At 42.4% G+C, this 13328-nt stretch overlaps 1 protein-coding gene across 1 annotated transcript in view; it reads left to right on the top strand.

Moving 5' to 3' along the window:
• The first annotated feature begins 374 nt into the window (after positions 1 to 374).
• LOC109487693 (cyclic nucleotide-binding domain-containing protein 2-like) overlaps positions 375 to 13328 on the top strand; it is a 28360-nt gene continuing 15406 nt past the window's right edge. Inside the window, exons 1-4 of the mRNA XM_019791721.1 lie at positions 375 to 506; positions 1270 to 1661; positions 2406 to 2557; positions 11946 to 12111. Of these exons, the coding sequence (XP_019647280.1) occupies positions 1344 to 1661; positions 2406 to 2557; positions 11946 to 12111 (636 nt within the window). The 5' untranslated portion in view covers positions 375 to 506; positions 1270 to 1343. The remainder of the gene's footprint in view (positions 507 to 1269; positions 1662 to 2405; positions 2558 to 11945; positions 12112 to 13328) is intronic.

Below are 13328 nucleotides of genomic sequence, written 5' to 3'. Positions count from 1 at the left end.
TGTTCAAGCGAAGCGTTTAACTACAAACGTTACGATTGGTTCACTAATTAACACCCTAGGTTTCAAAAACATGTTTATGCACCGTGCGGCAGAAACAACCCACATTCTGACCCCAGCGTCCCCGACAATTCTCCAGTTACCCTATACAATAATAAACTGTGGCAGATTAATGTTAGAGGTTCTTTTGTTTCCACCAACAAACCCCGGCGTTAGTTTCCTAAAGAAACAATTGTGTTTCGCGAGTCACTGACTGTATGGTCCGTTTTAGCTTACCGTTTGGCGCGTTGTGTTACTGTTGTGTGGCCGGCGTGCGTGTTATAGTGACTCCGGTAGGGAAAGAAACCAATGGATACATCATAACACAACTCCCAACATGGCGGGGTACACTCTTCCTCCGGAACTCCACCTGTACCTAGAATGAAGTCTTTAAGGAAAAGGACGACGTCTTACGACGTTGGAAGCACTTGAGATGACGCCCAGAGGATATTTAAAGTCTTCGACTCTAGGTAAGTGACCGAACCGACCCCGTACGTAAACACATTATGTGGAGTCAGTCACTATAAGTAAACAACAGTATATACGATAATGTAGAGTTAACGATGTAAAATTATCACTTATACGGCTTGATCCATTCTTCGTTATCACCATAAAGGTGGTATGACAGGCGCCTACTTTGTTGAAAGGATAAAAAGGAAGGGGTTTAAGGTAGCCTTTTTCCGGAAGAAGACAGCTGAAACTGTTACGACTCATGTACGACTAATACTAGACTAGTTTTTGATCTTACGACGATCGTAAGACCTTGCGACAGGACCCTTACGCATCAACTCGATGGTTACTAAAGAGTTTGTTGCTTTCTTACAAGTGTTCGTAAATATCTCACAGTTTTTAAGAAATTGCATGACCACAGTGTAGCCTAAAAAACGAATCGTGACTTCAAATTCTAGACAAACACTAGTACTACATGTACAGATTAACTATTAACGATAAAATATCTTCAGAAAGAACATATGTCAGGATAAAGAAATAAAGTACTGTTTCAATACATGATTAAATTCTATTGTACTCTCGTTGACAAATACATTGTTCGTGAAATCTGGGAAGTGCTACGTTGATGCCAGTCAATGATTCAATACTTTAGAATAACATCGTATCAGTGACACCTGTTCATGCTGCATTTCATTCAATTTTACATTTCCTCATTGTACGGCATTTTATGTACCCAAGAACCCCACCCTTTCTCATACATAGTGTTGTCTTTCTCATACTCAGGTCTCTGAGGAAACAAGGTCAAGGTTACTAGAGGTCATTGCAAATTCAAGGTCAAGTTCGTCCTCCTGTCCAACATGGCGGTTGCTCTCCCCATCCACCCCACCCAGTTCCCCGGCCTCCGGCGGAATTCCATAGAACTGCAGCGCGGGGCCCGGCCCACGTCCCTGGGCGAGTTCACTCACCAGACCCGGTCGCGGCGGAGCCCGCAGCCGCTGTCCCTGGCGCACATCTCGGAGATCGCGGAGGATGAGGAGGAGGCGGAGGAGGCGGCGATGCGGCCCAGGCTCCGCCGGTCCTTCTCCCGGCGCGGGCGGAGGAGCATCTCCGATCTTGTGGAGACCAGTCTGGTCCAGCAGCGGCACAGGAAGAGGAGTCAAGAGGGGATGGAACAGGTATAACGTCTTGTCATTCTTCTTTCATTTCGAGGCAACCGCCTTCAGCTACCTGAAGATTCTGCTGCCTTTTTGTAGTAATACAAGATGGGGTTCGCCAGGCCTCCATCCAGGAAAGTAGTGTTAAGTGCATGTCCCAAGAGCACAAGACCGACATATGACATGGCGCAGGGTTCGAACCCAGAACCTCTTGGTTCCGAGCCGAACGCTCTGCCATTACGCCAAACAACCCCACTGTCAGTTAGTTGATCAGTTTGTTGAGTGGGCCAGTTAGTTGGTTAGGTAGTTGGTTGGTCAGTCAGTCAGTTAGTAGATTAGTTATTAAAGGTCAGTCACTGTTTGTTATTAATCAGTATATGTTACTTCGCAGTAAAAACTGGAGTGTTCCAAGTACCAGAATTTTCTTTAAGATTTCAAAATAAGTATCAATATCAGACTCTCATCTGACCTAAAAAGAATCTTCGCAATTAACTATTCATTCATTCATTCATTCCTTTATTTCTCCTCTTTGGGAGAGCCATATGCATTAGAATACAAAGACATTACAATATAAAATGATAGTTTTCCTCATACAAACAAATGATTAAATAGAAGTGATGGATATCGTCTATTCTATAGTGTTCTGTCTATTTTTTATCTCATCTTCCTTCATTCATTCAGTCATCCATCCATCCATCCATCCATTCATCCATCCATCCATTCATTCATTCATTCATTCATTCGTTCATTCATTCACTCCTTCAGGACGCTGAGCTGCCCCCCACCTCTCCTGATGACGTCAGTCCCAGACGACGTTCCTCCGTGAGTGACGTGTTGTTCCGTCACATCTCCCCGGTCCCGGCCGGCGGCAGGAGGCGGCTGTCCATGGCCATACAGGAGCCCAGGGCCATATACAGGTGGGAGAGACGTGTCATGTCGGTACCGTGGCCCACAAGCACAACAAACTTACGTCACTTCTTCCTTACTCCAACAGCTTTATACCACGTAAAAATCATGACTGTAGCAAGTTTAGAACAGGAGATACAAAGCCCCGAAGGTCGGCTGCAGTACCAAAAAGAGCCCTTGGAGCAAATTGTGCACCGGCAAAAAACGCCCCTGCAGTTCCAACGCAAGCTGCTAGAGACACCAAATTTATATAACTTCTTTCTTACTTTAACAGCTTTCTACCACATAAAAATCATGACTGTAGCATGTTTAGAACAGGAGATACAAAGGCCGGAAGGTCTGCTGCAGTACCAAAAAGCCAAAAGTCAAATCAAGTGGCCCGCGTACTTTTTCAAAAGAGTAATGTCTCATGAGTATTTGTACTAAGTTTGGTGCTTGTATCACAATTTGAAAGATTCCTCCAAAATTTGATGTTATCTGCTCCACTAAAACGAAAAGTAACATTTGCAAAGGTAACATTTGCAAAACAAATATGTTTACCTTCGCATATGGTCAGCTCTGTTAATTCTTCAAACACATTCAAATATATGGTGACAGGAGTCTAAATCCCTCCTGCTATAAAATAGCAACATGATGTATCCCAACAGCAGTTACCATGGTGACAGACGTCTGGTTCAGGTCATTGAAATTATTTTTGGAGAAGAAGAGGAAACAGAGCAAAAACAATGTTTTCCTTCGGTAAACATAATAAAAGCACAATGCATGGAAAATGAGAGAAAAACTATTAGTAACTAGAAATGTAACATTTGCAAAGAACATGCAAAATATGTTTACCTTCTGTACCTATGGATGGTCCAGCTATAGCCCAGCAAACTACTGCATCACCAGTTACCATGGTGATAGCCGCCTGGCCTCTTTTTTATTGGGAGAAGAAAAATAAACAGTCTGAGAGCAAAAACGAAGGTAAACACAAGAAAGGTTTGTACTTCTAGGCCACGGTACAGAATTCTTGTATATTATAGAATTATTCTTCTCCTTGCCAGCCAACGTTTTGGTAATCCAGTCTGCTATTTTCTTAGCAAAATGATGACTAGCTGCATTTTCACCGCTGGGTGGCGCTGTGATGCGAAAACCTGCGGTCCCAAACGTGACTTAGTATGTTTACCTTAGAATATCAACCAACAGTTCGTACTTATATAAACCTGCTTTTCTCACAACTCTGTAGTGTCATTGATGAAATATATACCTGAAACGTCTGAACGCTTCCAAAATCAGATCCCGTTGCTTGAGTATTATCTGTAGATGCTCATTGGTCTGATTCAGTGTTCAGTAGCTATGGCGTCTTGGAATAACTTTAAAGCATGAAGTACATATCGGTACATAACTTCCACCATTCAGAACTCCTCAGCAAACTTTCTGGGATCTTAGGACACTCTGTTAACTTACACACTCTTTCAGATAGAGCGAAACAACTTTTAATTTTGAACGGTTCCCCGGTTTATTCTTTTCGAGTTAACTGTAACATTATGTCAACCGCCCAAAATTACATTTTAGCAACAAAACGTTTTTAATTCTATTTGTGTCCTTTTCATCTTTTGGGTGGGGAATGTGGACTCTCGCTTCATCAATTCGACTGTTTGTTCTTTTCTTTTACATGTATTCTTGGTTAGTGTTTTGTATTGTTTAGTAATATTAGTTTTATTCGCATAAGTGGCGGCGCTAACATAAGTTACCTAACTTGAGCCCGTCGTCACTTTGTACCCTTATTTTGTTTATTGTATGCTGAATCAAATAAAAAAAAAAAGGCTGAAGGCAACACAAGACAACGTGACACAGGGCCCGTACACGTACGCGTCTCCGCTTCAAAAACGCCCGCTGTTAAAGAATCTGATGTTAATCAAAATTGCTTCGCAACTGCATACAACTTGCTAAGAAAACTTTGTATTTGAAACAACGTAGGTAGCAAACACCTCGCCCTCGCCCTTTGTGTTTCGTCATTCTTAATCAATCAAAAGCTGCCCGCGCTCTTAAATTTCCCTGTCACTGTTGCTATGATAAACACTTGCGTGTGTGCTGAAAAATTTACTCTGTTTGTGCCACATGCATAGGGCCGTGTTTATGTGAAGTCACCCAAACCGCGATTCGGGTAACTCACATTCCTCACATCTGGTCCACGTGCCACACATTCCTTGCAAACCGTGTCCGATCACAATTCTCCGAAACTGCATTCATTGTTGTTTGATGAAAACTCGCGAGGTCAACGACCTGCTTGCTGGTGCCCCCCTTCCATCGTATCTCGGCCGAATGCCGACGTGGTCCCGCCAGAGGCGGTGAAGCTCGTCCTAGAACGGACACATTATTTGACCATTACTGCTCTTTAAGTTGCTGACACGTAAAATTTGGTATAGCATATCAATAAAGAAATATCACCCCGTAATCCATGACCAGGCGAAGTCACATTGAAATCACATTGCGTTCAGACGCAAATCGCGATGCGGGAAAACCGATTCGAAACCACCTCTAGAAGTGGCTTGGGCTCGAGGTGCTTTCAATGTGATTTCGGAGCGTTCACATGGAGCCACTTGAAACCGGCTTCGGGGTAAACCACATGTTAAGCGCCTTCACTGACTTCACATGAACACGGCCTATGTCGTATAGATCGAAATTCCGATAAGATACAAACACCTGCGTCCTTTACATATAACTGACGTACCCTTTGCGTGAGGACGTCTTTTAGGCTGTTTTTGGACTTTTGTTTCACTTGTGGCAACGAAAATCCTAGAATCGTAGCTCCTATAGTTACTGCTTCAAGTCTGAACCATCAGTTTTGTAAGCTTCTTTGGAATCTCCATGGCTTGAAACGGATGTTACCGCTGAATACTACGCGCCAGAGAACAAGTTGTTTCGAGGAGTGACCATGGATCAGCTAGCCGGTGTTGTCAGCGGTCTTCTGACCAGGGTTCGCGGCAGTAACAGGTGCGTTTCGTCGCTTGAAACTCTCGGTGAAACCGGCGCTAAAATTGTCTCACTGTGAAGAATTTTGTTTTGCATGGGGATCTCGCGATTTGTTGTTACGGCAGAATTGTGTGTTGAAGCCGGCGTTACACAGCAGTCAAATAGCGAGTCTGCGAGATTTGAAATGAACTTTTGGTAGCAGTATGGCCGGTATCTATCCTCCCAATCACTGCGCTATTTTTCTAAAATCTAAGAAAATCTTTTGGTTGCTACAAGACAGTATCAATTATGCAAATTGGCAAGGCAATATCAAATTGACAGGACAGTATCCAATGCGCCACTAGCTGGTGAAAAAAAAGCAAGCAGTACCAAAAAAAAAACGCCTGATAAAAACACCGAAAACACGTCAAATACACGCCGAAAGCTAAACCTCTGCTTAGAGAGTAATATTTTTTTAGACCTGCCGATATTCGCAGACCGATAACGAAGCCCTGTCCGATATAACAGGGTAGCATTTTAGGCGACAAATACAGAATAGAACTTTATTGCTCGACAATTGCACAAGGTACAATGTATGACAAACTACATAAAGAGAGTAGCAAACAATAAAATGTGTTGAACAAGACCTAATGTTGAATAAACCTAACATATCTTAATTATTCAAACAGTAAGGGCTAGCTGCCGCTAGCACAAGTCTTTGATAAAGTGTTACAATCGAGTGGGCTAATCACAAGTTTCTGTATTTTTTCTAATAACAAAGCATTCCTTTATATATCTACCTATTTTTGCGTTGTGGGGACCATTACATGTAAATATATATTCAAATCTGTCTCCAACATCGAGACTCTTGAAATCTATTGAAATATACATGTGTACACTCGACTTTCTGGTGATTTCGAAATTTCGGCTATGATGGCATTACGGAGGCAGGTGAAAATGGATAGGGCACACCTAAAATATTTTTTTCTTAATTCAATCTTCATAAACACATGCACAATTGTGATAGGAAACTGCGCGTATTAACTGTTTTCAAATATTTTTTCAAACTTTGTGACATTTCTTTGTTTAAACTTTGAAATATTTGTTTGTTTTTGTAAATCTAACACTATGCTACCGTACTATACTATTTTGTCCTCTTTCTTTCTTACTCTACGATATTCGTAATAAACTAGTCAACCCAAAATGTGTAAACAGCTGAAATTTTGCACAGAACAAAAACTCGGCTTCTTGACCTATATTCCAAAACATAAAAGTGTTTGTAAACCACGGAAAACTGACTTGACAACAACAAGTCAACCAAACAAACATGCATATACAAACACTCTGACCCGTGTCTTATGCACGGTATACATGTAGTGGCAAGCTAAGGGATGGCCCTATTGCTTTTATGCTAACTAAACAAATTAAAGACCTTTGCAATAGAGCTTTGGTCACATTTGCGAGGATATGTTTTACACTAAAAGAATCGTTTTAACCTTCAAATGCATAATTCTTCTGAACCTTACATTCTAGTATAACACTTGCGACCACCCCTGTACGAACGCAAGTGGACAATCCCTAAAAGGTCTTAGAAGGTCTGACGTTACAAAGTCTTGGAGAAATACCAGGCATAAGAAATGGACCGGGAAGACGTCTGGGTGGTCTGAAGTCTTCAAGGCTTCTTGTGATTGTGGTTTGCAACCTATATAGCTTCTGGATCAAAAGACAGAGAGTTCGAATCCAACTGCTGTTTCGTATCACCACCAGGATCGAGTGTGGCAGTCCATTGGACATTGTAATACGTGGCCTAGCCTGCTGTTCAAAACTTGTTAAAAACGCAGAGGACAATACGTGAAACTTGTACATACTATACGTTAGTACGTCGAATGTACTGATTGTGAGGCAGACACTGGTAAAACGCGTTCCTGTCAAGCTAGCTAAAACTGGATCTCAGATACCTTCCTGTCACGTAAGTTTCCCGCGCAAAGTTTGCAGACGACATCATGACACAGAAGTTGCACAAGCGGGGGAGGAGAATGTCGCTGGAACCGCGAATGTGCAGGTGGGCAGAGACAGAATTAACTCTCAGTCTGCTAATTTAATTAGCCTGAGTGTGGCGTGGAGCGGACCTTGGGTAGCGGACGAAAGCTAACAAGGCTGACACTCAGGCTATAATTTAATAGGAGCAATTCGGCATGCACCAAATTTATATTTGTTATCGCGTTGGGTAGCAAGAAGAAGGTTAACATAACCCTTTACTATGAATTGTCCACATTTGAATTCGTCGTAGATTTCTCTTTTCGTTGTAAGATTTTTAGTACGATAGAACCAACAGGTCACAAGGATCCTCGACAACCTTTTCCCGTTACAAGATCTTTGTACGACATATCCGCGACGGTTCCAAGAATATTTGACAATGATTCCCAAACCATCTCATGGAAAGGCTAGCTCCCAAATAGGGCATGAAGTACTTCCAACGCGTATCTTCTTGAACATTAGGACAAGTCACCCACTTTTCAGTACTAGACTAAGTGTAGTCTCTACCAGACTAACTACGCTGGCTATATATACTGGAGAATATTTGCCAGGGGAGTTTGGCCGCCTTGTAGGTTTGACTGGCCGCGCAGTTAGCAGGGAAAGAAACTACCTCCCCGCGACCGGACTCCCTTGGCCAATTTTACTCTTTTTTTGCCGAATTCTACGATCCGTATTCCCGTAGAAAGGCCTGGTGGAGGCTAGTACTAGCCAGCAACTGTCGCTTCTACTCCGAGTTTTAAATATCTCCGCAAAATTATTTTTCTCAGGCCCATACGTTTTTTAGCTGCAGCCTGAAGGAGAGTAGACTGTCATTGTGTCTGCCTGTGTGTCTATCTGTCTATGTGGTCTATGAGAGTGTTTCTGTCTAGCCTGGTATCCAGTCTTACGTGGTTGGGAGTATTGGGGTGTTCAGGCAGGTTGTGTCTTCGGGGGCTCTAATAGCTTCCCCCGCCCAGTGCAACAGACCGTCCCGGTAGGAGAGTTACGCTAATAAGAGACAGTATGCTTGGGGATTTGTTTTTTATTTTATTTATTGAAACAGCAAAGTACAAGACATGGTACAAGACACAGAGGTGGAAACTCTAGCCGAAGCTAATATCAATCACACCCCTGACATAGAATACAAAATACAGGTATGACAATGACAAAACAACAAATGAGCGTTCGTATATACAAGACTAACGGCAATATAAATCATTAGGCAACTGTAAATCGTTGGGTATTCAGTATAAAGGTTTGAGTAAGAATCAGAATTTTTTTGTTAACATCAAGACGTAAAAGGGGCGAACCCCTCAGTAAAAGATTAATACTGGCTTGGTCAGACAAGTTGCGCAAGTCAAAATTTGGTTTGGGATTTAGTTCGTGAAGGGCTAATCAATCTCTCGTGAAATACACACCGGGAAACCTATGTGAGGCGGGCGGGACAGAGCTCTTTCGGCCCCGACCACGATCAGACTGGATACCGCTAGTTTCTGTCCTACATAAGGTCAAGAAGGTAGGCGTCCGCCATTCGAAACAGCTTGTTTTTAACGTTCTCTATGATTGATAACCACATATATGTTTAAGGGATTTAACGCTTTCACAGGGAGTTCTTCAAACGTGCTGGCTGGATCATACTTTGTCTTGCAAAACATAATATTGACCGACAAAATGACGTATACATGGAGTCATAAACTTATAAAATGTCTAGGTTGTCGGCACTGTGAACACACTGCGACGTGATCAATCCTTGATCCAACCTCCTTTCCCAAATCCCTCTCTAAATCAAGCTAAGAAAAGCACAGTTATCAATCTAAGAAGTACATAATACCCGTACAGACAGCCCCAGTGTTGGGCCAGGTGTGTTGTATATCACTCAGGGCAGGGCATTGTTGTTTTGCTTACAATCAATCGTGTTGCTGGTCAATTCCAGATGGCGGCAAGTGTTAACATTGTTCTACCGTAACTCCCTTTAATAGCCTTCTTGCTTGGGGGGAGAGCCGTTCCTCAAGGGCGAAGGGGGGGGGGTGGCTTGTTCGTTTTCTAGAACTCCTAATGCAAGGAAAATCATTAAAAATCTGAGAAAAAAGTCATTGAAATATATATTTTAGTTCTACCGTAACTCTCTTTAATAGCCCCTTTTTTTTTGGGGGGGGGAGATCCGTTCTTCAAGGGCGAAGAGGGGGTGGCTTGTTTTTTTCGAGAACTTTTAATACAAGGAAAATTATTAAAATTCAGAGAAAAGTCATTGAAATATATATATACATTCTTTCTTGTATGACCTTATGCACAGAAAAACAAAGAAGCAAGAACTCTATGTCACCCAAAAATCATGACTATAACAAGTTGACAACATAAAGAATATAACTTTTTTAATGTATAACGAAAACGGGAGTTCTGCTGCATTACCACAGGAATCCGTCAGGGGGCCTATAATTAAACTTGACCTTCGTCTTACCAAGACCAACCCTCCTACCAAATATAATACAAATGTATCCATTAAGTTTATACTCGAGTTATGCTGCCCGCAAGCAAACCTTTTTAGAACACCTTTCGGCAGCATGCTACAGTATTGAGTAAAGTTATAAAGAGCGCCCTCACGCGGTTTGTAAATGTACCGCACCGCCTTTTGACGCCATACGCACTACTGTGTGTGCTTTTCAAATTTGTACATAGAGCTAGCAAATGTTGAACCAACTACACGCGGCTTACAGTCTGAAAAATTGATGAACAGCTGATGATTGTGCTCATGGAGACAAGTCGGGTTTCTTACCTGAGGGTTAAAACACAAGAGTTCCTTAAAGATTACTATGAAGAAAGTCAGGTGAGTTTGAAGGAGATAGATGGGAGAGGGGAAATTCTTAAAGGGGTTGTGGAAGAAGGAGGGGGTTGTGGTTCAAATGACATACACTAACAGATGACTGTATCGGGCATGTCAGATAGTGGTTTCCAGGGTAGATTTAAAGACAGGTGTGTTTGTGGGGGGAGGGGGGTATATGGAGGTGTATTAGTTGCCTTCTATACTTCTATACTATAATATCGTTGGGTTGTACTATCAATGTGGACACGTTTTAGGCATCCAATGCGATTTCAGGGCAGCAAAACTGGAAATACTCTGAATAAGGCAATCTTTGTGATATTGACACATACTGCTTCACATTGGCCCATTTGAGTCAGCATTTGGTCAGAATTTTGGGAATTTTTGCTCCACGAGGACCAAATATACATTGGGATAGTGTAGTTTCATCTTAGTATGTTTATAATTGACTAGAATATTGGCTCTGAAAAATCGGGTTTCCAAGCCCTAAAAACTGCACTGGATGCCTTTAAAACTCGCTGCTATCTGTGTGCACGTTATCTGCTAGTTACGGCCTTACGGCAGGGCTAGGCATAGGGTTTTCCGAGTCAGCACACTCAAGCTTCTGTCTCACCTTGCTTACGTTTCAATGTCTATTAGACACCTTCCCCAGAGCTTCTGATCATGACTGGAGTTCTGCTTCTCGTCGTATGTAGGCAAGGTATAAGACACTATCTGGTTGTGCAGAAGAAAATCCCGATATCCTATGTTCTACCAACAGTGAACCTGATCAAATTATTTTCGTAAGGATTCGATGTACTATCGGTCACCCTGACCTGCATGGCTGACGTATCTCCTCTACCATCTGAAGTGCGCTCTCCGGTCATTTTTATTGGGCTTAATCCAGAAAGGGATCAGTTTTCAATCGATAACAGTCGCCTCCCCTTAGATATACCAGAATTCGATACAGTTGACGTACGTTTTCAAAAATTCCTACTTGGAGGCGATTCAAAATCATCTAACGACGGAGTGCGAGGAGAGTTAGGAACTTTCCCCATCCTGATATCTGCTAAATTCAGCTCATTTAGATGCTGTCATCTGAGGATTCTCTGCTTCACGATGCATACAAAACTGTATTTACTGATGACCATGACTGAATTAAACATTTTAAAGACAATTACTAGCCGTTGCCATATCTTGTACAATTGCCGTGCAGTAAAGTTCGACTTCTTCTTCAAAACGTCCCATTGATCTCAACAGCCTTGAAACTATTGAGGAAATTTAGTCCAGAAACTGCATGAAACGATGACGGTGATGGTTAGTAGTATCATGGAGGCAGCGCTAGGGGAGTGTGTTCATGTGTTTGTTTCTTTATTTATTTACATATCTATTATCTATTTTCCCAAGGTAAACAGCCTGGAGAAGAACCCGTTGGACCGTGGCCCCCGGCAGCAGCGCTCGGGGAGTGTGTTTTCTTGTTTGTTTGTTTGTTTGTTTGTTTATTTACATGTTTATCATGTATTTTCCCAGGGTAAACAGCCTGGAGAAGAACCCGCTGGACCGTGCTCCCCGGCAGCAGCGCTCGGGGAGTGCGTTTTCTTGTTTGTTTGTTTGTTTGTTTGTTTATTTACATGTTTATTATATTTCCCCAGGGTAAACAGCCTGGAGAAGAACCCGCTGGACCGTGGCCCCCGGCAGCAGCGCTCGGGGAGTGTGTTCGTGTCGGGCGGCAGGAGGATGTCCATGTTCCGCGCCTTCACCTTCAACAAACCCGACCCCGAGGAGGAACGGCAGAAAAACATACGGCCTGGGTTCAAGGTCAGTTTACCAGGCCTATCTCTTCTAGTCTCCACGGAGATGTTGGGCTGGAATATTGCAACATTTTCTGACGGTCAACTGAGTGCCAAGTCTCTCTGAATGACGAAAACGTCAGTGACAGTTTTTAAAATAACTAGCAACACTTCCTTTCTATCTCATTACCTGGCATGGATGTCTAACCTTCACCGACCGACCAATGATGTAGCTTGTGTTTCGTAATAAAGGGTTAATGCCCCACCACGAGATGTATATGGTGAGATAATCCCTGGTCAGGTGCGACCAGGGATTATCTCACCGAATAAACCAACGAGTGAGCGTAGCGTCCTGTTCACCAAGAATTATTCCACCATGTACACCGAGGATAAGACGGGGCATTAGCATCATTATCATTATCATTATTATCAAATTCATAATACCAGCTTTATATTACTGTCGTTTAGCAGCATTTTTTTCTGGCTGCATGTCCCCAGTTAAGTTTAATATTTACCCCGAACCCCGTACGGTATTTGTCAGTAGTTTATGAATAAGTAATAATCCCCGTTAAGTCCGTCACGACGTGAGAGATTTGTCGGCTTGAGCCCGTGTTTGTCCGTCTTTCTTTACCGCCCTGTCACGCTACATGTGCCGGCGTCACGCGCCACTACTCCCCGCACACGAACCCACCCTGCCATGACCTGGGTTAACGGCAGGGTAAACTAGCCTAGGTATCAGGCTTCACGGCAGGTGTTTTAACAGAAGAAGAACTTTATTGCGCAACAGATGTAGCGGGTACAACGTATGGCAAAATATACATACATAGTTTGTGGTGTTAACATACACATATGGTGGTGTTGAGAACATCTAACAGTTCTACTAACTGTACTATAGGAATCTGGTCTGCTTCATAAACAATGTATAACAAACGAGAGACACTAATTATACTAATCTAACTCTATTAATACAATGTAGTAATAAATTGTGTCAGGAATTGATTACGTTTTCTCGTTTTGTCATTGAATTGTGTACAAATTGGCCTACATAAGTGGAAATGTTGACAGGGCATGATAGTAACATATAGAATATCTCTGTCTCTGTATGGGGTAGTGTTATATTGGTCTTACATGTAATATGTTGTAACAATTTTCGTCTAACATCGACGAATTTATCAGCTGATAATTTACATTTTTCTGATAAATTGAGAATGTTGTTGAATTGGAGAAAACTAACACACGGTAGCA

This window comes from Branchiostoma belcheri, unplaced genomic scaffold (assembly GCF_001625305.1).
Source record: "Branchiostoma belcheri isolate BF01 breed outbred unplaced genomic scaffold, Haploidv18h27 scaffold9, whole genome shotgun sequence".
NCBI classification, from domain to species: domain Eukaryota; kingdom Metazoa; phylum Chordata; class Leptocardii; order Amphioxiformes; family Branchiostomatidae; genus Branchiostoma; species Branchiostoma belcheri.
The sequence above is the reverse complement of the archived record's forward strand: the minus strand, read 5'-3'. Positions and strand labels throughout refer to the sequence as shown.